The sequence below is a fragment of the Ranitomeya variabilis genome, chromosome 4, assembly GCF_051348905.1.
Source record: "Ranitomeya variabilis isolate aRanVar5 chromosome 4, aRanVar5.hap1, whole genome shotgun sequence".
NCBI lineage: Eukaryota > Metazoa > Chordata > Amphibia > Anura > Dendrobatidae > Ranitomeya > Ranitomeya variabilis.
This window is the reverse complement of record NC_135235.1, coordinates 632,190,036-632,217,847: the sequence shown is the minus strand read 5'-3', so window position 1 is coordinate 632,217,847 and position 27,812 is coordinate 632,190,036. Positions and strand designations below refer to the sequence as shown.

Sequence of the window (27,812 nt, the reverse complement as noted above, 5' to 3'; positions counted from 1 at the left end):
TTTGTGTCAGTCTCAAAACTTTTGGTAATGACTCTACAGTCTCCATGTAATGCTATTATTACTCTATTGTCGTTGCCAACTCCATCTTGTCACTAGCAAGATATATTAATGTTTTATCATTATCTGTTTCTCACACTGTGATGGTCTTCGATAAGGAAGGGGGGCCTCAAACTGTCCCTGGAACTGGGACCCTAACTATCCTTGTCCCGGGGGTACTCTTGAAGGCCCGGGTCTCTGACCTTACTATGCTCCTGTTAAACCCTGATTTGTCTCCTCCCCACCCTAAGGCATGGGACAGAAATGTAAGGTAAGCAAGACACAAAGACAAACCAGGGATAACAAAAATCCTCTATCATACAAAGGCACTAACAAACATTAGGGAGGAGGATGGAGACAGGGAGGAATAAACTAAATGGGAACAGGGAATAGGAGATAAACACACCCGTACTACAGCAAACCAAAAAACACTACTCCAACAACTCCAGAGGGACGAGTATGCGATGTCTTAGAACGCACATAGGCATTACCGAAAGATACAAAGTCGACTACATCCGGATGCAACCTTGGCCACCAAAAACGACAAGGAGGTCCAAGGTTACTTTACTATGTGTATGATCAGTAAGATCCGAGCTATGATGTGCCCCATAAAACTTTGCGACGCAGATGCAGTGGTACAAATAATTTCCTTGAAGGACAAGCGAAGTCCCCCTGTGCCTTCAATACCTCTCTCTCCAGCTCAGTACATATGGCAGAGACGACAACCCCTTCCTGTAAAATATGGACAGAGTCATTCGAACAACCACTTCCAGGGAAACTTCAAGACAAAGCGTCAGCTTTGATGTTCTTAATCCCATGACTGTAAGTGAAAATAAAATTTAAACCTGGTAAAAAAAAAAAAACAAAGACCATGTATCTCGTCTAGGATTAAAAGGTTTAGCGGATTGGAGGTACAACAGATTTTTTAAGATCAGTAATGACAGTGAAAGGCTGGACTGCCCCCTCCAAAAAGTGACACCACTCCTCAAAATCCAACTTGATGGACAAAATTTCTCTATTACTTACATCATAGTTCCTTTCGGCAGATGATAATTTTTTTTTAGAGAAGAAGGCACATGTATGCCACTTACCAGGTGATGGCCCTTGAGAAAACACACCCCGACCTCACCTCAGATACGTCAACCTCAGCAATATATGGTTGGGAAACATTGGGTTGAATAAGTACAGGAGCAGTGGAAAAGCATTTCTTCCAAAAAGAAAATGCCTTATGTGTGCAATCGGATCACCTTGAGAAATCCGTACCTTTCTTTGTCATGTCCGTGAGTGGTTTGACACTCGATAAGAAGTTTTTGATTAACTTATGGTTGTAGTTAGCACACCCCAAAAAGCGTTGCAATGCTTTCAGATTTCCTGGCAGATCCCATTCCAGAACTGCGTGGATCTCATCAGGACCCATCTGGAAACCTGACGCAGACACTAGGAAACCCAGGAACTGAACTTCTTGTATGGTGAATACACACTTTTCTAATTTGGTGTATTTTTTATTATCCTGCAAAACTGTAACACCTTCCTGATGTGACTTGAGATCAGGTGAGTATATTAAAATATCCTCAAGATACATCACTCACTCCATATCTACACACAAGGTGATGAAAAATATTGTTAACAAAATGTTGGAAAACAGGGGCATTAGTCAAACAATAGGCATGATAACGTTTTCATAATGTCCTTGAGGAGTGTTAAAGTCTATCTTCCACTCATCCCCCTCCTTGATCCTAATCAAATTATAGGCTCCCTTGAGGTCCAACTAAAAAAACCATTTTTCCCCAACAATCTGATTAAATAAGTCGGGAATGAGTGGGAGGGGATAATGGTCCCAGATAGTAATACGATTTAACTCATGAATATCTAAGGCTGGGTTCATATTACGTTAGTGGCGTCCGTTAGAAGGACTATGTTACACAGCGGCATAACGCGGTGTAATGTAGTCTGTTTAATGCCGCCATTGACTCCAATGTCGGATGCATCACTAGCGTACGCCCACAATGGGCGTGCGCTAGGGATGTGCCGTCATTGAGTGACGGACCCTGAGACGCGGGCTGCAGCGTTTCCGGGTCCGTCACTGCTAGCATAGATAGAGCTAGCAGATGCTCTATCTGCGCTAGCGTGCTGCCATACCGGCACTTGCGTTTACAGCAGCCCGTTACCGTATGTGTTGAACAGGCTGCTGTAAACGTAATGTGAACCCAGCCTAACAGGGACACAGGCTGACATCTTTCTTTTTAACAAAAAAGAACCTGCGCTATTTCGGGCAAAGAGAAGGGGCTACTAAGTCCTTTAGCAAGATTCTCAGGGATTAATCCTGTATGGCCTGCCTTTCAGAGTCAGGCAGATTGTATTATCTGTTTGTGGGAAATTTCAATCCAGGGAGTGAATTTACAGGGCAATCATGCACACAGTGGACAGGCAGTTCCTGGCACCCCTTTTATGAGAACACATCCACAAAATCAGACAGAAAAGAGTGTATGGTTTTAGTGGAAACAGTAGAAATGATGGTACCTAAGCAATTGTTTCTGCAGAAATTGCTACATTTAACTATTTCTCTGGAATGCCAGTCATTAATTTGATTGTGCACAGTTAGCTTGGAAAGGTCTAACACAATAGGAGTAGGGAGACCTTTCAAGATATAACAAGAAAGGAGCTCCCTTTAAAGAGCCCCTAGGCACAGTTTCACATCATGCACTTCATGTGTAAAATTTCCCTCACCAAGAGGTGCAGAGTCAATTGCAAATATAGGTATTGGCTTCACATGAATACTACAGGGAAAACCAAAATCCCATGCGAACCAAACATCCACCATATTGGCTCTCACCCCACTCTCCGAGAGGATAGATATTTTCTCAGTTTTCATACCAATAACCACTTTTGCGGGTAAGAAAAACTGAGATACACAAGCGGAGGAGATATTTAAAGACTCCAATGAAATGCCCCTTTTGACCACAGAAAAAACACAGCCCCATTTTGCAGTGAACCAAAAGAGACTCAATGAGGGGAGGCTCCTTCTAAATGCATTGGTCCTTCAGAGCACATAGGGAGTTTTTGGGGGGTATCATAGGGGGCGGAGTTACAACAGGTCTATCCCTGAGGTGTCTATATGTATCCCCAGAGCCATAGCGGTCCCCAATGACTTAGGTCTTAGGAGCTTCATAAAGCGCTAATGGTCTTTTAATCTTTTAGACAGGCCCTCACAAAATTGACTCCTATGAACAGGATTGTTCCACGGGGTATCAGTGACCCATCTACGAAACTCTGAACAGAATTCCTCTGCCGGCTGGACTCCCTGCTGGAGCTTACATACTGTAGCTTTACTCAGCAAGGGAGACACGGGCTGGATCATCATACATGCCTAGAGCCTAAAAAAAACAGCCACCCGGAGAGACAGTAAGTCTGATGGCAGTGAAAAGGCCCAGGATTGAGGATCTTGTTGATGGATATAAATATCAATCCCAACCCATTTGCTTCTCACTCCCAGATGAATGAGGATGAAGCCTAAAATAAAGCTTGCAGGCTTCACGGATCACAACAAATTTATCCCATTCCCCAGAAAAAACAATCTGGGATGGCCACCTTAGGTTCTTGTTCAGCCTGCCTGCCCGCCAGACCAACAGTCTGCTGCTGTGAGACACTAGATTGCAGGTCTGACAGTTGAATGACAGACCCTATAATTGTCAAGGACTGCATTGGAATCCATACCAAGATACAAAATGTGAGGCCGGTGAAAATGTCACACTGTGACGGTCTTTGGTGAGAACCAAAATTTGTGTTAGTTTCAAGACTTTTAGTAATGACTCTACAGTCTCCATGTAATGCTATTATTACTCTATTGTCGTCGCCCACTCCATCTGGTCGCTATCAGGATATATTAATGTTTTGTCATTATATGTTTGTCACTCTGTGATAAGGGAGAAGGGCCTTAAATTGTACCTAGAACTGGGACCCTAACTATCCTTGTCCCGAGGAGGTACTCTTGAAAGTAGAGAGGCGTGAGTCTCCAGCCTTACTATGGTCCTGTTAAACCCTGAACTGTCCCCTCCGACACCCCTTGAGACATGGGACAAAAATGTAAGGTAAACTAGACAGAAAGACAATACACTGATAACAGAAAACCTCTATCATACAAAGACACTAACTAACATTAGGGAGGAGGATTGGGACAGGAAGAAATAAACTAAATGAAAAGAGGGACCAGAAGATAAACACACCCATACTACAGCAAACCACAGAACACTACTCCAACAACTCTACTCCAACCACTTAGTTTTAGCACACAGCACAAGAAGACGAATCATTCACCTGCAGGAATAAGTAGGTCTGACCAGTTTATATAGGAAGAGATAATGACCAGATCAGAAGCAGCTGAAATACAGCTACATGTTTCTGACCAGCATAGAAAGGGTTGTTAACTTCTTCAGCACCAAAGGAAATTAAATCCAATTAATATGGGACACAAATCACACCATCTCTAATGAAGACCTACGATTCATTACCCGATGTAACATAAATTCAGGTCTTCCAGGGGGACGTGACACCCTCGTGACACTGTTACTGACATGTCCAGTTCTGCTGTCCCGATCTGTGAATGTTCCCTGCACTTTATAACTTTATGCTTTCTGTTCTGTGTTTTTGGTGTAACAGGCTCTGTAGGTTTCTTACCTGAAATTCTTTATGATCTTATGTCGTACACACGCGGCTCTGCTCCGTTCACCTCGTACACATGCTGCTTTGCTTCATACACCTTGTACACACACGGCTCCGCTCCTTACACTTCGTACACATGGCTCTGCCACATCCACCCTGTAAACCCCTTCTGACCCATGGGCGGACATACCAGCCGCTCAACAGGTGCTGCTGCATTGGGGCCCCTGCAGGGCGACTAATATTGAGTGCAATCTGGCCAGTTTATCCAGCCCTGAGGCTCCGGGGGGCCCTGGCCAGATTGCCCTCATGTGCAGCAGGCAGAGAGCAATCCCTGCAGCTCCGCTGCCTGCAAGAGAAAATGGCAGCGGAGCTGCAGGGAATGGATCCGTCCTGCTTCCTGCCCATGCTTCCTGTCTCACACAGCAGTGGCTGTATGACATCATTCAGCGCCGCGGCTATGCGAGGCAGGAGGCTGCCAGCGATGGTGCAGCTTCAGGATACTTTGCGCAGAGGTGAGGTGAAGTGTGTGTGTATGCAGAGAGGTGAATGGTGCTGTGTGTGTGTCTGCGTGTGTGTAGGTAGAGGAGAGGGCAATGATGGGGGGTGATAGGGCAGAAGGCAATGATTGGGTTGACGGAGAGTGCAATGAAGGAGGTGATGGGGCAGAAGGCAATGATTGGCTTGACAGAGAGGGCAATGATGGGGGTGATGGGGCGGAAGGCAATGATTGGGTTGACGGAGAGGGCAATGATAGGGGTGGTGGAAAGAGGAATAATGGGGGTGGTGGGGGAGGAGGAAATGATGGAGATGGTGTAATGGGCAATGATGGATGTGGTGGGGAAAAGATAATGATGGTGGTGGAAAGGGCAATGATGAGGATGGTGAGGGAGGAGGAAATGATGGAGGTCGTGGAATGGGTAATGATAGGGAGAAGACAATGTTGATGGCAGTGGAAAGGACAATGGTGGGGAGGAGGCAATGCTGGAGGTGGTGGAATGGGTAATGATGGGGAGGAGGAAATGATGGAGGTGGTGGAATGGGTAATTATGGCGTGGTGGGGGAGAAGGCAATGATGGTGGCAGTGGAAAGGACAATGGAGGTGGTGGGGAGGAGGCAATGATGGAGGTGGTGGAATGGGCAATAATGGGGTGGTGGGGAGAAAGCAATGATGGAGGTGATGAAGAGGGCAATCATGGGGGTGGGGGAGAGGGCAATACTGGGAAGCGGGTGGAGGAGGACAATGAGGGGTGTGGGGGATTGGGATGGGAGGAAGGGAGATTTATAATGGATTTAGGAACGGGGAGGTGGAGGAAGCTGTTATTATTGAATATTATATCTATCACAGTCCCTTAGTATAAAGTGTACTCACTTATCATGTATAACACCATCCTTAGCTACATAGATTCCTCTCTTGTTATGTATAACACCGTCCCTTATTAAGTACCATCCTCTCTAGTTATATATGATGCCCTCCCTTATTATATAGCTTCCTCTGCTGTTATGTACAGTGCTGTCTCTTACGTAGTGTATTCTTGTTATTTTTGTTATTCACAGCGCCCTCTTTTATTAAATAGTCCCCTCTCTTGTTAGATATAAAATTACTACTGATGGAGGAGCCGGTGACCAGACTACCAGTCCATCAGCTCCTCCTTTAGAAAAGAAGCTTTCCCATACACCATCAGCCATCATTGCATTATACAGCTAACAAGACAGGATGGTATGTAATAAAAAACAGGGTTCTAGAAAATCCAATATGTAAAGGACGGTGCTGTAGATAACAAAAGAGAACACTGTATAATAAGGGGCGGCAATAATACATAATGAAGCAGACTATGTAATATATACATATATGTGTGTGGCTATAATAATAATAATTTTATTTATATAGCGCCAACATATTCCACAGCACTTTACATTATAGAGGGGACTTGTACAGACAACAGACATTACAGAATAACAATAAACACAGATCAAAATAGATACCAGGAGGAATGAGGGCCCTGCTCGCAAGCTTACAATCTATGAGGAAAAAGGGAGATACGAGAGGTGGATGGTAACAATTGCTTTAGTTATTCGGACCAGCCATAGTGTAAGGCTCGGGTGTTCATGTAAAGCTGCATGAACCAGTTAACAGCCTAAATATGTAACAGTACAGACACAGAGGCTATTAACTGCATAAAGTGTATGAGAACATGATGCGAAGAACCTGATAATGGTTAAAGTTTTTTGAATGGGCCACACAGGGATAGTTAGGTTAATGCTTGAGGCGGTAGGCCAGTCTGAACAAGTGCGTTTTTAGGGCACGCTTAAAACTGTGGGGATTGGAGATTAATTGTATTAACCTAGGTAGTGCATTCCAAAGAATCGGCGCAGCACGTGTAAAGTCTTGGAGACGGGAGTGGGAGGTTCTGATTATTGAGGATGCTAACCTGAGGTCATTATAAATACAGGGTGGTCCAAAAGTGGGTGGACAGAAAATAATAACATTTATATTGATTTATATATAAAATTATATTTACTAACAAGCACAAGCATAACATTGACAATTACGCTTTGTTCTGAACAGTAATACAAAAGCCCTTAAATGTTATTAACGCAGATGCTCAAACTGTTTTCCATCACAATTTGCACAACTTTGAAGTCTGCCTCTCTGCCTCTTACGCTTCGACAAACATTTTTGCACAAGTCTCTTTGGGTATTAATTTCTTGAAATGCATCTCATGTAATTTTTCAAATCACTGACACTTTTTGATTTTCGGCTATAAACTTGTCCTTCAGTACTCCCCAAAAGAAAAAAATCCATTGGGGTCAAGTCTGGTGAACGGCCAATCAAGTGGGCCTCTTCGGCCAGTCCATTTATTATAACCCTATTACACATACTGTCCACCTACTTTTGGACCACCCTGTATATGTTTATATGTGTGTAGCTTTGTCGCCTTAAAAGCAGGGGGGCCCAGACACATTTCCTGCACAGGGGCCTCAAGCTGTCTGTGTCTGCCCCTGTTCTGACCCCAGACATATACTTCCCCTCATCCAGCACCATGACAACCAGACCAGCACAGCAGAGTCATCGATACACTGAGGCCCCTGATCATGTGACTCCTGACTCCTCCCCTCCTGTGACCTCATCCCAGGTCCTGTGCGCACAGAACAGCCATATATGTGGTGTGCGGCTCTGCAGGTGGAGGTAGGTGCTGGAGATTTCCCATTACTGGGGGCAGGGGACATTAACCCCCTCAATGCTGAGCCTGTGATAAATCACTGTATGTGCCTATAATCGGACTGTGTGTTATACAGGGGGCAGGACGGGGCCATGACTGGATGTAGTGATCATGTGACGCCGGTAACAGCTCCGGAGGTTTCTTACATGGGATCTTTATGATGTTACATCGTCATCTTCTCCCCATTCAGGTCCCTACAATATCGGATCCTCTCAGTGGAGATCTTCTATATAAGAGAATTCTCCTGAGTGACCCTACAAGGATGGAGAGGGACAGGGACAAGATGGCGGAGAGGATATTACACCTCACCCTAGAGATCCTCTTCCGGCTTACTGGAGAGGTGAGAGATTCTGATGACGTCACATTACATCATTCTTATCTATGGGAATAACAGATGGACAGAACTGGAGAGGTGAGGACTCTGGGAATGTCTGTAGTGAGATTTATTAATGTGTTTCTCCATAACCAGGATTACACAGTAGTGAAGAAGACCTCTAGTGGGCGCTGTCAGGCCCCTGTGTCTGAGGGATGGGGAAGACCCCTGAGCCCAATTACGGGGCCCCCACCTCACCCCCTGATACATGAGGACATCAATGACCAGAAGATCCTAGAACTCACCTACAAGATGATTGAGCTGCTGACTGGAGAGGTGACACTGCTGGGAATGCTGGGACATTATACAGTAATGCTATGGAGGGATCGGGGGGATGACGGTATCATTGTATGTGTCAGGTTCCTATAAGGTGTCAGGATGTCACCGTCTATTTCTCCATGGAGGAGTGGGAGTATTTAGAAGGACACAAAGATCTGTACAAGGACGTCATGATGGAGGTTCCCCAGCCCCTCACATCACCAGGTAATAGACAGGACTAAATACACACGGCCTATAATTATCTGTATGTAAAGAATGAATTCTGTCCCTGTATGTGTTTCCTCCAGTTCTATCCAGCAAGGGGTCAACACCAGAGAGATGTCCTCATCCTCTTCTTCCACAGAACTGCCCAGAAGAAGATCCCAATATTCCTCAGGATCATCAGGTAGTTGTCATGAAAACTCCCCTATGATGTGTAGAAGGCTGTTAAGATCTCGTATTTAGTCTTGTTTTATCCACTAGTATTATACACTGAATGGCCAATTTATTATAGACATCTGTATGAAAATTAGACCACTGACCCCGGAGTTCAGCATAGCATTAAGTGATCAGTTTTCTGTCTATTAGTTTGTGAATCCACATTGTAGTTTTCATAGTTTCTTTGCTGAAGGGTCAGAAGGATCAGGATCTGGACTAGACACAGGTAGTGCAGATTTGGGTATGGGTGCAGTAGGACTGACAGGAACAAGTGCAGACAGGGTGGATAGCTAACCTCACCTGCCCACTCTGAGCCTGCATCTGTGATCCTGTGCCTGTGGCAATCCCGTGTTCCTCACCAGTCCTGCTTGTGCCTGATCCAACACCGTTCTTCAAGCTGTACAATTCTGCTAACCAGTTCCTTGCCAGTCCTGCTTCCCTGTCCCCCTTGGGGGTCAGCTGCCATGGTAACGTGGGTCTGTTCTAGAGTACTACCTGGCGTGCTACTGTAGCCAAGTCTAACCCTGTCATCAAGGGCCCTATCGAAAAGTCAGATGTTCGCTTAGTTACGTCCCTCCAGGCTCTCCTTGGATCGTGGCACAGTGGTTCCACAACCACGTACATAACACTATTGAAGCTGTATTAGCAGCTGTCAGGCTTTCATGTATAGTACAACCGTGACATGTTGTTAGTTTTTTTACCGAGATATTGTCTAATGAGTGGCCTCTCACCTCCTCAGTTTCTGAGGCCATTACCGCTTCTGTAAAATTACTAATTTGAAGGTACACAAATTAATTTCCCTCTAAAAGAGGGAATTTAACAACTACTTCACTAAATGATTAGGTGGTGTAACAATTGGTTAGCATATCAAACTCACCTTCACACCAACTCATGGTCACATCATGTAAAACTCTAGGGGGGGTCTTCCAAAAGTCTGTGTTTCCTTTGAATGGGGTCAGGATAGTTTCATAGTTTACAAAGTTTTCTAGAAGCTAGTATGGTGCTCCAGATAAAGGGGTTATCTTTGATGCCTGCCAGGATACTAGACATTTTAATATTTAATAATGCTTGAAGATTAATGTGATCACAAAACCCAGCATCTACTAGTTTCTTAGTATTTAAAGACCTGCTGCCTATACAATCTAGAGCATATCTAATAATAGTAGCTACAATATTAAGGCCAGCTAAAATTTTGGACTGCTATAGTTTTAAATAAATTCGGCTACTTTTGTTGATCTTCCAAATGAGTGTTATGAAAGATTTATAGAGTCTCAGATTGTCCAATTTATTAACTTATATAGGTTATTTTGGGGGAAAAAATGGGGCTATGAGATAATTTAGGATGAATCCAGCCTAAAAAGGTGCCCATTAGTGAATCTCCGGGATTACCTTAGAGAAAATCAAAGAAAATATTTCTTCATAGAGTAAATGAGGATTCACCATCAGTCTGACTCCCTAGTATGTAATTGCCTCTATTTCCAGTTAAATGGATAACTCCCCCAAACCCTCCCTAATCTGTTGTGACTTGCCTAAAAATTGCGAAGGCTTGAGATTTTGAATAATGAAGCTTGAAGCCCAATATGGGGCCAAATTTATCAAATACTGACACAATGTCTGACATTGCTTCTCTGGGATTGGCTACAAAAAGATGGATATCTGCAAAAGCTAACGTCTACAAAAAGGTTCTTTCTATTGATATGCCTTTTAAAGAAAAGGTCTGAAGCTAGATTGAATTAAAGGGGAGAGAACAATAATCAGCGTCTTGTTCTTTGATAAAGACAAAATGGATCTGATTGTTTACCAATAATCCACTAGAATAGGTGGTACGAAAAATGTTAAGAAAGCAATGCCAAAAAGACAATATTTCAGTGCTCGTATTAGATGTGGCCAGAAAATTCTATCAAATGTCTTATGTGCGTCAAGACTAATAACAATGTGATCTTTTAATTTTTTTAAAGATTTGTGTGATGCCACCCAATGTTGACCTAACTTAGGTTGAAGTCCTATAATTTTTTAAATTCTTAAAATCAATATTAAGAAGAGGGAGTGGTTTTTATGACCCAGGGACTAAAGGAAATAATAAATATTATGACATTTAGATTGAGAGATTTGTCGTAGAAATTTAACATGGTTCCATTGTCAACGATTTCATAAAGGGGTGTTATGAAGTTCTTAAATTGCTTTAATTCATTATACAGCATGAAAGTAAGCAAGTTTGCAATTGACTTGCTTTATCTACCCACTGTGATTCTCCTGTAATGATAGATTTTATCTTTTATAGCGCAGAACTCTTTTGCATGGAGCTCAGCCTCTAAAGCCTGCCTGAGAGTGTGCAGGAGCTACATTCCATGAGAGAAGTAGACTCTTAACATACCAGCCACCTCTCTCCAGACCATTGATTTCTTTACAGCAGTTTCTGCTCTCTTGCAACATCACCAGTCAGTAGCTTTCGGAGCAGCTCTAATCATGGCTCTGCTCTTGCTGTCTATAGTTTCGTGCTTTTTCAACTGCCTTGTTATCTTTATGTGTAAACTTAATGATAGTAGTTTAGATTTAGAACAAACCACCGATAGCTGAATGTGTTACAGCAGAACTTGTGCTGAGATTTATAGTTACACTAATACTACAGCATTACTATTTATCAGAACTATAACTCAAAGAAGAGAGCCTACTCTACCACAAACCTGGAAGTGAGGAAACCGCACTGCTCTCAGCTGCTCAAGAGACAACTTGAGAATGCCCCTTTAAAAAGTGTAAGGAGGTGTTGATTGTAGAATTCACCTGGAAAAAAACATTGGGGCCAGGAGATTTATGTAATTTAAAAGATCTTATGGAATTAATAACCTTTTTAACAAAAATATTGGTTTAGTAAGAATTGTTCCCTCTAATCTTCTGTTCATTTTGTGTTATCTGAACTACTCAAAACTGCAGAATAAATTCAGCACCTAGTGGAATCTATGATGTGAATTTCTGAGATGCTAAAGGTCAAAGGAGGCCCAACATGCTACAGGATGGGTGTCTCTACTAATGTGGCCATTCAGTGTATGTTTTATACTTGGTGAAGACAACAGGAGAAAGCTGATCATAGACATTAGATGTTGTCTCGATCTTCATGCAGTTTTTTGGTTATGGAGACTGATGGTTAGAATTAGGAGCCGACATGTTGGATTTATACAGGAGACCTATATCAATGTGATAACTACGGCTGTCATTTTTGGTCGTCATGATAATTTCTGATCTTTTTTTCTACGTCTTTTCATATGACTTCTCCATTTGTCTGTGACTCTTACAATATTTGTTTTAGGCTGAAGATCTGACCTTTATTAATACTACTGGGACATATGAGATGGAGGATGAGTGGATTAAAGTGGAGATTCCTACAGAGAGCGATTCAGGTGAGTTGTGACCACTAAATGCTGAGCAGTCACTGATTGTTCTTATTCACTGGCGTTTGGTTGTTTCTTTAAATCTGCCAACACAGTTCCAGAGATTTAGGCATTGTGATTGAGTGCTACTTCTTATGGTTTTTATGATCTTTGTCACATGATGGATATGGCTTGCATTGGTTGCTTCAGAAACGTTTTTTCATTCCCACAGTGTTTCTATATTTGCAATGGAAGCCAATGTTTCCATCAGGTTTTCTCACATAAAAAAGTTAACCTCACACTTTCAACTTCTGCTTAAATAAGGAAAAAATGTATTTGCAACCTAAATTCTACACTTGCCCCAAACTCATGACTTGCACGTAACCCCACTGCTCTTCTCTTTCCATGTGCCATGCTCTGTGGTGGGGTGCATGTAGTGGTCAAGGAGTGGGTGAGTCAGACACCTAAGAGCACTGGCTTAGTCCCCTTTTATTAGTGTCCACTGAAAGACTTACAATAAAGGATTGTTGATGGGCACAAAAATGTGAACCTATGAAGAAGTTAGCTCCAATAGAGAAATACACCATTTATTTATCCAATATTGTGTCCGTAAAGCACAAATCATGAGAACACCTAGATGAAAAACTTTACAAAAGAGGGCCGAGGTATAAATGATTAAAAAGTATAAAGTTCATTCAGATACATTTAAAAAACAATATATAAACAATAATAAAAAACAGTTAAGGTAGGACACCCCTGGATGAAGCATTTGATTGTGAAACGCGCGTCGGGCGTGGTGAGTCCCCAGCTGTCATTATTCAAGGTACAATACCTGATATTATCTACTCTATTATTATCTAAAAAATTGCTTGTTCCCCTTTGTTGTATATTTTCCCCCTTTATTTCATATAACTGGCAACTCTGCATTGGGCTTACAGGATTTTTACATGGCAACTTTGCTTTTTATTATAGCACTAAAATTTCGATGTGCAGTTGCTAGTTCTGTATACACTATATAATGATTACGATAAATTGTTTGTACCATGTGGCTTTTACCATTCTTTTTGAAACTCACATGCAGGGGGTGTCCTATACTAACATAATATTTAGCTGAGTACTTTCCATTTATTACCTGGGTGTACCCACCTTTTTCCTATATACCTGCGGTGTCCTAACCTTAACTGTTTTTATTATTGTTTTATATATTGTTTTTTAAATGTATCTGAATAAACTTTATACTTTTTAATCATTTATACCTCGGCCCTCTTTTGTAAAGTTTTTCATCTAGGTGTTCTTCAATAGAGAAATGAAAAACTGATAGCGCAACCTGATGGCTGTGCGTCATAGTCTACTGGTATTTGGTTTAATGTGCTTTGTTTCTGCCACTTATTTGATAATTGAGTTTACTACAATTTGTATAGAAATATTATAAAATATATTAAGATAGTATGAATAATTTATTATTGTTTCATGTTTCATAGAATTGTTATTGGAAAAAATAATGATTTCAGTTTTATTCTTCGTAGATGATCAAGGTGTCCCACCGGATGAAAACGAATCTCTCTGTTCATTGCAGACTGTTAAGTCAAAGAAAAGTAGCAGTAGCGATGTTCAACATAAAAGAGGTCACAAAAGAAAGAAGCCATATTCATGTTCAGAATGTGGGAAATGTTTTACTCAGAAATCATACCTTTATAGACATCAGAAAATACACACAGGGGAGAAGCTATTTTCATGTTCAGAATGTGGGAAATGTTTTTTCAGTAAATCTTACCTTGGTAGACATCAGAGAAGTCACGCAGGGCCGAAGCTATTTTCATGTTCAGAGTGTGGGAAATGTTATTGCACGAAATCATATCTTGTTACACATCAGAGAATTCATACGGGGGAAAAGCCTTTCTCATGTTCAGAATGTGGGAAACGTTTTAATCAAACATCACATCTTTTTAAACATTTAAGAATTCACACAGGGGAAAAATTATTTCCATGTTCAGAATGTGGAAAATGTTTTACAGATAAATCAACTCTTTATGGACATCGGAAAATTCACACAGGAGAGAAGCCATTCTCATGTTCAGAATGTGGGAAATGTTTTAATCAGAAATCACAACTTGTTACACATCAGAGAACTCACACAGGAGTGAAACCATTTTCATGTTCAGAATGTGGGAAATGTTTTACACAGAAATCACAACTTATTAAACATCAGAGAGGTCACACAGGGGAGAAGACAATTTCATGCCCCTAATGTGGGATTTTTTTAAAAACTAGAAATCAACTTTTATTGTACATCAAATAATTACCACTTAGAAGAATGTATATCTTTCTACTGTGTTAGACAGTAGATAGAAAAATATTAAGATTTGAGAGTCCTCATTGGTTGATATCTTTTAATGGCTAACTGAAAAGATGGTAACAAATTGCAAGCTTTCGAGACTACTCAGGTCTCTTCATCAGGCATTGAATAATAGAAAATCTGAAGTGTCATATATTTATACACAACAGGACACAGGAATAAGAAGAAATAATCATTTTCAGAATGAAAGTCACCTCTTAGACTTTAAAGAAATCACTCAGGGAAGTAACCAATTTTTGAGACTTATTTATGGATAAATTGATCAGTTATGAAGTAAAATCTCACGTCTGCATGAAAAAGTAGAAAGGATTTAGAGCACTAAATTATTATTTGGAAATGTATGCAATTACCAATCAACATTTGTTATTGAAATTCAAATAAAATTCAAATACAAGTATACAGAAATATACAATTTTTTTCCCTATTTCTGCATTAATGTGATGTTAAACAAAAATCAGATTTTCACACAAGTCCTAAAAGTAGATAAAGAGAACCAAATAAAACAAATTAGTCAAACACATCCAACTTTTCTGAATTGGCCTACACTTTAATTGCATGCACATTGGTGGGTTTGGGTCCTGAGACCACTGTTGATTGTTAAATAGACCCCTGAACAGTTTCGAGTCTAGAAGAGAGGAGCACACAGCTCCTGTCTCAAAGCATACACAGAGCACAGTACGGATGCAATAGAAAGCCTATGCTTTCTAATGAATCTGTACTCTGCTCTTTGTGCGCTTAAGCCGATCTCACATTAGTGTTTCTATGCACAGAGTAGGCCTGTGCATAGATCTGCATGTGTCTTGCGTACTATATTTAAGATTGTGAACAGAGGGACATGCGTTGTATGCGGATGCGTCCCCGTGCGTCGTTTTGACATGCCTGCCGAACACAAGTCAAAACGATGCACAGGGACACATCCGGATACAACGCATGTCCCTGCTTACACAATGTTCAATATAGGTACGCAAGACGCATGCAGATCTTAAGGAAAGAAGTACACAGGCCTACGCTGTGCACAGAAACACTAATGTGTAACCGGCCTTAGAGAGGATTTGAGCACTTGTTTCTCCTGAGCTTTCTCCTCACTTTTCAATAGCTAAAGTGCCTGTCAAATATGAAAAATGTCTTAAAAGTTTAGTTACTCTTTAAAAAACAGGGATCTATCAGTCTTATCTTCACAATACAGTTTTTTAGAAGTGTATATTGGCACTTAAAAGTGTGTTTTAGTTTTATAAGCAAAAAAGTTTTCTAAGCATAAAATAGCCAAACTTGCTATACTGCTGCATACTGACTTCCAAGAAATAGCCAGTTTCTCCAAAGGGTGAAAGGACAATTGTTTATCAATCTTCCTCAGACAATTGTCTGAATTAAAGGGAACCTGTCAAAAGGTTTGTGTCATAGCAGCTAAAAATATCACCTTATTCAGTGTCCTTAAATACCCCCCTGACACTCCTGTATACCCTCGAAAAACATTTTAATGTCTCCCACGCTCTATGGTAATGTTCTCAGTCCTGTCCAATGAGCGTTTCTTCGGACCTCTCCATCCCTCCCCTGTTACTGCTCGCCGTCCTCCTTTTTTAATTGACGTGGATGATGCCCTGGTCATCATTGTGTGAAATCTTGAGTCTGTGCAGAAATACCGCACTCAACATAAGTGTGCAGCGCCCACAGTAGGGCGAAGCATACTGCGCGATTCCTTTGCAATTTTTCCCGTCAGTGTGGTTGACTCGAGGCGTCTTCCACATCAATTAAAGAAGGAGGATGGCGAACAGTAGTCAATGGTAGGAATGAAGAACTTTACCATACAGCGCGGGAGACATTAGAAAGGTTTTTCAGGGGGTATAAAGGGGGGAGTCAGGGGTTATGTAAGGATTTAGGGAATGCAGTGCAGACGCTGAATAAGGTGATGTTTTAGCTGCTATGTCATAAAACTGGGCCACTTAACCCCTGTCCGACATTTGCAGTAATAATACGTCAATGCGCCCTGGGCCTTAATGACCAGGGAAGTGTTATTACTGCATCGCAATTGTGCGCGCACACAGGCTGTGCACGTGCGATTGCCGCTAGGTGACAGCTGATTCTGACAACTGACACCCAGCACTCAGTGCCAGAAGCGGTCCCGCACAGCTCCCAGCACTTTAACCCCCTAAATGCTGTGATTGATCGTTCGATTGCAGCATTCCTGGAGCAGGCAGAGAGATGACACCCCCTCTGTACTTGGATCGGCGACCCCATGGCATGACGCTGGGTCCCGATCATTGCCATGGTGGCCCGATGTTGTCATGATGACATCCGGGTCACCAGAGCTAGTAATGTTGCTAGATCATGCTCAGAACATGATCAACAACTTTATCTGTCAGTGCAGAGCTGACAGTTTGCATAGCATAAGGATGCTGCTGCATTCCCATGCTATATTATTATTATTATTTATTGTTATAGCGCCATTTATTCCATGGCGCTTTACATGTGAATACAAACAATCAGCCTGCAAAAAATGATAGTTCCATAGTGGAAGAAAATAAAAAATATATATATTTTTATAAATAATTGAAAATATATATTAAAAAAAAATAAAGAAAAAATAATAATACAAAAATCAAAAGTTATTGTACCCATAAATAAATATTTGTATGAGTAAAAAAAAGTACACATATTTGTTATCGCCTCATCCGGAGTGCCCTGACCTGTAAAACTGTCCCACTAGTTAATCCCTTTAGTGAACACCATAAAAAAACAAGATAAAAAACAATTCTTTTGGAATAAAGTGGAATAAAATGCGATAAAAAAGGATATACATAAACATGGTACCAATGAAAATGTCATCTTGTCCCGCAAAACTGATAGCTCTCAGAATAAAGCGATGCAAAAAAATGTTTTTTTCTATAAGATAGTTTTTATTGTGTAAAAGTGCCAAAACACAAAGAAATATATAAATGAGGTATTGCTGTAATAGTACTGACCCAAAGAATAAAACTGCCTCATCAATTTACTACATGTGGAATTATATAAACCCCACCCCCCAAAAAAATCCTGAATTGGCTCCCAAGAATCGGAATAGAAAGCGATGAAAAAATGTCATGTGTCTGAAAATGGTACCGATAAAAACATCCACTCGTCATGCAAAAACAAGCCCTCACATGACTCTGTGGGCCAAAATATGGAAAAATTATAGCTCTCAAAATATGGTGATGCAAAAAACTAGTTTTTGCAGTAAAAAGTATCTTTTAGTGTGTGACAGCAGCCAAACATAAAAACCCAAATTACTGTAAATCTGAAGTAAAGTTGCCTAATAATTAGTGATGAGCAAGTATACTCGTTGCTCGGGTTTTCCAGAGCACACTCGGGTGACCTCCGAGTATTTATGACTGCTCGGAGATTAAGTTTTCATCATGGCAGCTGAATGATTTACAGCTACTAGCCTGCTTGATTACATGTAGGGATTCCCTAGTGTCGGGGTCGTAATACGACAATATACCCTTCCTTCACCAGTCATTCCAAATTAATATGTGTGCAGGGCATCTGGTACCGGATAAGAATAAATCAGACAGGTAGCTGGTTCAAACTTAGTTAATGCCCCGTGCATCCACACATGTCTGCAGCGGTCACACCAACTGCCTTTATTCTAAAATACACAATACTATATTGAGTGTTAGGGGAAGGCGTGCATTAGGCGGGGTTTAAGCTAGCATCCAGTCTTTCTGATTTGTTCTGACGTCTTCTGGTGAATCCTCCCTTTCTTCACATTCCTGAGTTTCGATTCTGAGGAAATGGCTTAACCCTTCGGTCACTAACCTGAAACGAAACTGAACTCTGGCGACCATCTTTAAATACAATTACATATGCATTAGCTAGCAGATAGGAAAAACTTATTGTTTTACAGTGTAAAAGTATAAAAGTACAAAAAAAGTATAAAGATATATATTTTCACCTTGACAATCCCCCCTAAACACTAAGTTTTTCTCTTAAAGAAAGATCCTTCGAGACTGTCCATGTGATGGGAAAAGGGGAGGTGGATTTCTTCATCCAGACACCTCAGAAACTCTCCCCTAGCGAGAGGCCTCCAGGCAGCTGAACCCTTCACTAACCTCACATGGAGTTCTCCCACTGTCCCTAAACTAAATCTCTTAGCATCATCTGAGAATGGGGGATTTTGTCTACTCTCTTGAGAGGAATATACTTCGGGATCTCCCCTGGATCAGTACCATTGTACTCTGATGGATCTACTTCTTGATTGCGGAAGGTGCCAGTCGGAGTTGCTTTGGCAATAACCTTTTTATACAAGGGAATAACACAACAAAGAATTATCGATTCAACTATAAGGAGGGCAATTAGTATCAAACAAACTTATTGAAGGAATCCCTAGATCCCACCTAACCAACTGGAGAAGAAAGATGTGTCTGCTCCAGCATACATGACACGTCGTCTTATTGTCCTAATTTGTTCAACTTCTTTAGAAACCTTCAGGTCTTTTGGATCTACATTTCGCCATTCAGGTCTGGCTGTCTATATTTCGTCTCGTAAGTCTTTGGTCATACCGTCAATGAATGTATTTACCAATACTCTAACATCAAGTGGGTTTATGGGACTGTACTCCATGTCTTCCTATTTCAGCTGTAACCGTCCAAAGTATAGCTCTACACTCTCTCCTTTGTCACATTTGTAAAAAGTCTTAATTTGCGTCTTAGCACGTCACCTGTTTTTGTGCTCACTAACTACCTAGGCCTGCCTAGGTGGATTTATACATCTATCATATGGTCATTATTTGTCTGTAGAATGAGAAAGGTTGGTTCTCAGGGTCAGCCAATTGTTCCAGCATAGCTAGCTAGTCAGTGGGCCTCCAGGGATAATACTCCTGTATCTGTCTTACCCTACCTGATGTGGTTGGTTCTCTGGTGGTGGGGGCGACATGACATGCTGGTCTACAGCTCCTTCCCAAAAGGATTACTGTCAGCCTACTCCCAAAAGTTAATGTACCCACTATCCGCCAACCACAATCCTGTGTCAGCTTCTTATATCACTGCATGTGATCTTGTCTGGACAGGATTCAGTGTAATTCTCTTAGGTCGGGTTGCAGCACGGGTCATACAAGTGTTAGGGCCCAAATCCTCAACTATACCCTGGAAGGCATCTTGGCTAAAATTGACAAATCTTTGTTCACTGTAATATATATATTTGATCCATTCAACATTTTTATTAATCTGCACCTGTGGGATTATAGAAGCAATGCCGGCATAAATCTGGTTCTGGGCTTCAAAACTGGTCAGGCACCCCCCTTGGCACTCCAATGGCATCAATATATACTAGTGGATCTTCTTCATAACTCATGTGGCGCTGATCAAGGCTTCTCCTCTTTCTGGTAGGTTCATCAGGTATCTTTGGTGTACATATATTGTGTATGTTTAATTAGCAAATCAGTATCTAGAGAACTGTTCTCTTTGCAGAAACTTGTCTCGAAGATCCCTACTGGTGTACCTGTGGTGTTGTGGGAATTATAGCAGGTGTAATTGTCAGCTAATACGGTTACTTCTCCTGGGACCTTTAGTTTAGGTTCCTTATGAATTAGTGGGACGTAATCTGGGCAATCAGTGGACTTCAAACCTTTCAACAGATTCATGACACAGGCAGTGGTGTCATCAGGAAAAAGCAATGCATATGTGTATAGGTGTGTATTCGCAGCAGCACAAGCAATACATCCTACAGAGATATTCTGGACTCTTACATTGTATCTCACCCATTCTAACCGTAGATTTTTCCTTGGGGCTGTTTGTGTTTCTATGGAGAAAACCTCTTGCCAACTGAGACCTGGAATGGGGATTACTTCATTAACTACATTTTGCAAACGCTCACCTGGGCCTGTTTTAGGTGTACTGGTAACAGGGGTCATGGTTGGTCTGAAGCTAATATCCCGGAGCTGTATATGGCCTAAATTCCCATGGTATCCACTACTAAATACATAATTATAATTCCTTCCCAATACGAATGTCTGCAGATCAGCAGATTGGGCGTTTTCAAGATTCAGGAGAAGGGGGTAACAACTTTTACCCCATTTACAGCCCCTAAGTGGTTGCAGAAGGGCTGTTAGATGCATTCTCTCACGAAGACTCCTACCCGTCCCATCCTTGGGAACATGGCTTCACTAGGTTTATATCCCCAATGATCTCCCCTATTCCAAGCAGCATCTGTCTAATAATAACAGTTATTGTTGTCATTTCTGGTAACACATATATATAAACTGGATAGTTCCCTCTACTATCCGTTCAGTCTCAAGGCACTTGACTACATCACAGAAATCAAATCGCCAGATATTCACCGGGGCTGTCAGATTTACCCAGAGAATAGTGGGGCCAGAATTCTTATCTACAATAGGGGCCGAAGAGGTAGGGGCGAGGATGGCCCCCAGTCCCAAGGTCAAAAACAGCAACATTTCCCTTCAGTCACTTCTGTGACTAAACACTGGTTCGGTCTCTTTTACAGTGTGAAGCGTGAATCCAGGTGCTCTTTCCTTCAAGTTTTACTGCAGTGGGGGTGACCAGGATCACCGTGTGAAGTCCTTCAAATCTCGGCTGGAGACAATCTCTGCGCACAAACTTTTTCACATACGCCAGGTCTCCTGGCACAAAGGGATGTTGTCCAGGAACCTTGTCTGGGTCTGGAAGAGAACTGAAGACAGTTAAATGCACTTTGGCAAGGTGTCCATGTAAGGCCTGCACATAGCTAGTCAAGTCCTGGTACTTGGGCTACAACTGTTGTGGAAAAAAAACATTCAAGATTGGGGCTCCTGCCAAACAGAATCTCATACGGTGACAGTCCTGTCTTCCTGTTTGGGGTATATCTTACTGAAAACAAAGCCAGAGGAAGGCATTCTGTCCATGGTTTACCAGTCTCTGTCATTGCCTTCTGGACTTTAGGCTTAAGAGTTCCATTTAGTCTCTCCACTCTTCCACTACTCTGCGAATGGAGTATGCAATGCTTGACTTACCCCCAGTGCTGCCATTACCTCTGACATGATCTCTCCAGTAAAATGGGAACTCCGATCGCTTTCAATGACTTCAGGAACTCCATACCTGCATATGATCTCAGCCATCAGTGTCTTCACCGTGGTCTTAGCCGTAGCTTTGGCAACTGGGTAGGCTTCTGGCCAACCTGAAAATAAATCAATGCAGACCAACACATACTCATACATCCCTACCCTGGGTAACCGAATATAATCAATCTGCAGTCTCTGGAATTGGTTAAAGGGGCCGGGGAGTGTGTTTGGATGGGGTTTTCACTGTCCTACTCTGATTATGTGTGGCACATATCATGCAGCTCTGTACCTGCCTTTCTGCGCAGGTGGAAAACCCGGGGGGGCAATCCATTGTTTCTGTAGGGTGTCACACATGGCCGTCTTCGAGTGGTGCACATTCCCATGCAGAACCTGTGCCATCATTGGGTACAGTACCTGTGGTAGGCAGACCTTTTCACCCCTCCCCCATAGTCCAGTGACGGTATCAGAGCAAGCCCCTATCTTTTGCCACCTATTTTTCTCCTCCTTACTTGCCTGTTCTTGTAACCGGGCTAAGATGTCTTTCAACACAAGTGGAGATGGTGGGGTGTCTAGGTGATGTACTCTAGAAGCCACAGGAGTGCTTGCTGCTTTCTTGGCAGCCTGGTCTGCCAGTGCGTTACCCTTTTGTCCGTCCATCAGTGCCTTTAGTATGTGCCTTTACCTTTTATGATGCCTGTTTGGGTGGGAAGCTGTAGTGCATTCATAAGTTGCTGGACTGCCTCAGCATATTTAAAGGGGTGGCCATTTGCTGTCAGGAAAGCCCTGGCTCTCCAGATAGGCCCATAATCGTGTGTAATGCCTAAAGCATACCTGGAATCAGTGTAGATATTTACAGTCTTACCTTCTGCTAGTTTGCATGCTTCTTGTGCAGACATATGAGCTGGCATTAACTCTGCCTTGATTACCTCATGTTCTGAGACCACAGCATATCTGGTACAGTAGCATCCTCGGTCATCTTGGTGACGGGATCCATCTACAAAAAGCTCAAAATCAGCATTAGAATAGGCACACTAGAGACCAGCCGTTTCCTGAGACATCAATTCTAGACAATCATGGGGTTTGGAAACCTAATCTTGTTCCTCTGGATCCATTCTAGAAAGAAAAAGAGTGTCCTTTTTCATGTCACCTTCATGTCACCTACTCCTCCCCCCTTTGGATCCAGGGGAACTAGGAGAAGAGTAGCGGGGTTCAGAACAGTGCACCTTTTCGAAGTCACATTAGTAGGCATGAGAATAGCAGACTGAAGTCGCAGCTGTCCAGCCATGGACATATGTGGCTAGATTGTACTTGGTTAAGGATACCATATACATCGTGTGGGGTGTGGACCATCAGTGGGTAATTCAAAACAATCTCTGAAGACTTGTGTAGCAACAGCTGGACAGACAACACAGTCCAAATACAGGAGGGACTTCCTCTTGCCACCGTATCCAGGCGGCCGCTGTAATAAGCAACAGGTCTCTGTTTGTCTCCATGAAGCTGAATCAGCACACCTGTAGCATGTCCTGCAGGTGAGCTCTGTCTGCAATACTGTACGGCAATGCTCGGGTGTCTTGTAATCAGTATCTAGGGCCTGCAGTGTGTAACACTATATCACAGGGCAAATTCCCTCCCTGGGTAGTCTTAGCATCTCCTGGATGCAAGGGGCCATAAGTGGCAAGGCAGGCCTGGCACTCTTGGGCTATAACTGGCCCCCCTTTTTTTTTTTTTTTCTTAACGGGAAACACGGGTGTATTACATGGGGAAACACAGAGTATCAGGGCACCATTATCGAATAACATTTGTATTTGCCCCTTGAGACACTGCTCCTGATCATATTTCAAAGAGTATTGATGGACTCAAGGGGCACCAGGTTTGAGAAACACTTTTACTGGTTCTACAGGCATTATTGGGGGAGAATCTGGGTCTATCAGGACCATCATAACTGTGGGAAGGGCAAGTAGGATACACATCTCTTTATATTCGTCTGCATAGGAGTTATATAACGCAAGGACCATCTGACCATCATCTTGGAATTATATCCTGGAGCAGAACTGTAATAATAAATCTGCCCCCAGTAAATTTACCGAACATATAGAAAAGATTACGAACTGAGCAGTAACTTCAGGGAAAGGTCCCACAGGGATAGGTTTTATAAGAGTATATTCATTGGGTCTGTCATCTACTCTAATTAAAACAAGCTCTTGATCTGAGAATTTGCATGGCGGGGCTGGGGAGATAATGAAATTCCCATACGGGGTTAAAGGCGTATTGGAATGTGAAGCTGGACTAAATTCTTTTGAAAACCTTTTACTATTTGCAATGCATCATCCGGAGTGGAAATCTTAATATCGGGTCTACTACAAAAAGGTATGAATGGGCTTTTTGTTACAATGGGAATCCCAGATCTTTAAACACTACCATAAGACGCCCATAGAACTTCTCGGCAATCCAGAATATATTGGTGCCTTTTACCAATCTTTCAATTACTTACAAGTTTTCATCTAAGACTAGGCAGGTCTATCTCACTTTCAATTTCATACAGTACTTATTGCTGTAAACATAAATCTCTCAGTGTGTATTGTACCAAGGACAGAGAAAACTTAGAATGCAATACATGGCCCCCCCTCCCCCGTAGCCCACAGCGCCGAGGAGAAAAATTGCAAGCAAGGTCGCGCAGGGGCTCACACAGCCCCTCCCATCTAGTAACACGGAGATAAGAACTTCCACTGCATTCTTCAGCGCTGAAGGGAGAAGCGAAACCCAGCTCCCTGCCCCCCCCCCCTTTCTCCGGCACGTAGCGCAGATAAGGAGAAAAAAAGAAGAACTAACAAAGAAATCTCGCAGCGGTCTGCTCAGCCCCTCCCCTACAGTACACAGCACTGATACAAAGCTCCGTATCTTCTACAGTCACAAATTACAGCAGTTTTCAGACCTAATTTCTACAAAACTTTCCTATAATCCTCCGTGGTCTGGGCGGAGCCCCAAGGACGGTCCGTACGCACACACACGGCAGGTCTCCACCCAGATTGGATTCTGCACAACACAAACAGGACACACCTACACTTCTGGAGATTTCTTTCCGCCGCCATTACAGGGCGCTGGCTGAGACTGCATTTTCATCATCAGTGGCACGGCGGCCATTTTACAATCTGTAAGATCACAGTTCACAGGCATTTTATAACCAAACACGGGCTCTACATTATCTGATCCTCCCCTCCATCAACCTATTTTCATCCTTTGTTCTTTAAGCCTCGCGCAACTCGCAGATAAGCTTCTTGACTGTCTCTTGCCCTCCCGTGACCATTGTCTTGACTTCCACGGCATCCTCATCTAACTTGTGGGGCACTGACTTCTTTTGCTTTAAGATACGCAGCATGACTCACAGAATACTACGCCCTGCTATAGCTCAGGATCGCTGGCAGCGATTTCAACACTGAGTTCCACAATACGGAATCTCGCTCAACGTATTAGAAAAAGATTTTCTGTCCCTAACCTGAACACCATTGATTAACAGACTATCCTGCCACGATATTCTAAACAGTCGGGAGGCGGTCTCCTAGTGAGAGCCCTCCACAGAAATACAGGTGGTCCCTGCTCGGGACAACTTAATTACCTAGCTGGTACAATATCACAGAGGCTGCGTCTCCTATCCCTTCTCTAAGCTGCCCCACAATCTACAACTAGCTCAATCTTTCACTCCACTTCACTACTAGACAATAGTCACGGGTAAGATGGTTGAATGGAGTACAATGACCGGTGAGGGAGGTGTGGTGTACAGAGGTCGCACAGGATGCGACGTCTCTCAGTTGCTGGTTCAGAGCGTGGCACAGGATCACGTTTGATCTCACCACTCGATCATTCACCTCCCGGACCCAAGGAGACTACAGACAAACCAATAACGGCTGAGACACTAGCAAGTGTGACATATACAGTGTACATGATCGCCACTTACCGTATCAGGAGGGTGATCAGTCCTCGAGGTCAGCCACTACGGGTATCATCCACAGACATCCAGGCATGGGTCCAGAGGGTCTCGGATCGCTGGCCACGCCCCACGTTGGTCGCGCCAAATTGTCGGGGTCGTAATACGACAATATACCCTTCCTTCACCAGTCATTCCAAATTAATATGTGTGCAGGGCATCTGGTACCGGATAAGAATAAATCAGACAGGTAGCTGGTTCAAACTTAGTTAATGCCCCGTGCATCCACACATGTCTGCAGCGGTCACACCAACTGCCTTTATTCTAAAATACACAATACTATATTGAGTGTTAGGGGAAGGCGTGCATTAGGCGGGGTTTAAGCTAGCATCCAGTCTTTCTGATTTGTTCTGACGTCTTCTGGTGAATCCTCCCTTTCTTCACATTCCTGAGTTTCGATTCTGAGGAAATGGCTTAACCCTTCGGTCACTAACCTGAAACGAAACTGAACTCTGGCGACCATCTTTAAATACAATTACATATGCATTAGCTAGCAGATAGGAAAAACTTATTGTTTTACAGTGTAAAAGTATAAAAGTACAAAAAAAGTATAAAGATATATATTTTCACCTTGACACTAGCAACCAGGCAACCCCCACATGTACTTAGACTGGCTAGTAGCCGTAAATCATTTAGCTTCCAGGATGAAAACTAAAACTCCGAGCAGTCATAAATACTCGGAGGTCACCCGAGCGTGCTCGGGAAAACCCGAGCAACGAGTACACTCGCTCATCACTACTAATAATTTATACTGCACAAGAAAACATGAGGTACATGTATCAGCTTCTTAATACAGTATAACAGGAAGTCTAAAGGACCTTTTACCAGAGAGAAAGTGAAACCAAAGTACAACAAGTATATGCATTACATTCAACTAATCATATAACAGTAACAACATCGCCATCTACTGTCAGAAAAGTGTAAACTCCTCCTGCACACAAATAAGTCTGTATCTGTTGCATATCTGCCAACACCTTTTCTCAACAGTAAGGACTTATTCAGTTAAGCCTAATTTCTTCATCAGTCTCTGATGTTTTTCAGCATTCCATGCCGTTATGAAAATATCTGCTGTCATATCTTCAGTTGGGCAGTACTCTAAATTTAGGATTCCTTGTTCCTGGTGATCTCTCAAGAAGTGAAACTTTACATCAATGTGTTTAGTTATTGGATTAACTCTTTCCATCTGAGCAAGAACTAGACATCCTTCATTGTCCTCATACATCTTCCCAATTGTTGTTGTCCTAAGTCTGTTGGCAGTTGTCTTAACCATAGAACTTCTTGACTGGCATGTGCTGCGGCAACATATTCTGCTTCTGTCGACGACAGTGTTACTATAGATTGTTTCTTACTAGTCCATCTAATTGGTCCGCCTGAGAGCAAGAAAAGATAGCCACTGGTTGATTTCCTGTCAATTGGATCTCCAGCCTAGTCTGCATCAATGTATCCAGTTAAAATGCATTTCTCACTTGCAGATAGTTTCAGTTTAACACTGCTAGTCCCTTTCAAATAAAAAATTACTCTTTTCACTGCATTCCAATCCATTTGGTTTGGGTTTGACACCTTCCTGCTCAAAATTCCTACTGCTGCTGAAATGTCTGGCCTTGTAACAGTTGCATGATATAATAATTTTCCCATTGCCTTTCTGTATTGTTCATTATTCGGTAACAGATTATGTTCACTATTTATTTCCTTCAGATAGTTGGTTTCCATTGGAGACTTTACTGGTTTTGCATCTTTCAATCCAAATGTTTTGATTATGTCTTGAATCATGTGATTTTGATTAAAAAGGAAACTCCAGTCTTCTCTTTCTATCTGTATTCGTAGGTACTGTTTCACATTTCCCAGATATTTGATCTCGAAGTGTTGATCCGAGGTTTTCACTATCTCCGCTTCATCCCTTTCTTTTTCAAAACAAACTAAAATATCGTCCACATATATCAGCACACACTGTAGATCCATCTGTCTTGTATTCACATGTAATTGCTCTAAGTTTTTTCAAAAACTAATCCCTTCAACACGAAGGGTATATGTACCACCCAGCAAGACTTCCACATGTAGTGGGATCTATACAATAAAGCGATCTCCACTATGGTACTA

At 42.3% G+C, this 27,812-nt stretch overlaps 2 protein-coding genes across 3 annotated transcripts in view; both read left to right on the top strand.

The window, feature by feature from the left end:
• LOC143767327 (uncharacterized) overlaps positions 1-27,812 on the top strand; it is a 760,398-nt gene that overhangs the window by 528,273 nt on the left and 204,313 nt on the right. The window lies entirely within an intron of this gene.
• Positions 7,835-15,410, top strand: LOC143767292 (uncharacterized). Of its 2 annotated transcripts, XM_077255511.1 has the most exons (7): positions 7,835-7,882; positions 8,107-8,256; positions 8,386-8,565; positions 8,649-8,772; positions 8,856-8,953; positions 12,290-12,380; positions 13,877-15,410. In XM_077255511.1, exons 1-7 carry the CDS (start codon positions 7,856-7,858, stop codon positions 14,596-14,598), a joined length of 1,392 nt encoding a protein of 463 aa, XP_077111626.1. In that variant the 5' UTR covers positions 7,835-7,855; the 3' UTR covers positions 14,599-15,410. The 2 variants fall into 2 exon arrangements, with proteins under 2 accessions (XP_077111626.1, XP_077111627.1); XM_077255512.1 differs by having other exon boundaries at positions 7,879-8,256.

Excerpts from the sequence above, each read along its gene's own strand:
- LOC143767292 (XM_077255512.1), top strand. The coding sequence starts at position 8,074 with ATGATGTTACATCGTCATCTTCTCCCCATTCAGGTCCCTACAATATCG. Across the intron at positions 8,257-8,385 it reads TCTTCCGGCTTACTGGAGAG|GATTACACAGTAGTGAAGAA; the intron begins GTGAGAGATTCT and ends CTCCATAACCAG. Across the intron at positions 8,773-8,855 it reads CCAGCCCCTCACATCACCAG|TTCTATCCAGCAAGGGGTCA; the intron begins GTAATAGACAGG and ends TGTTTCCTCCAG.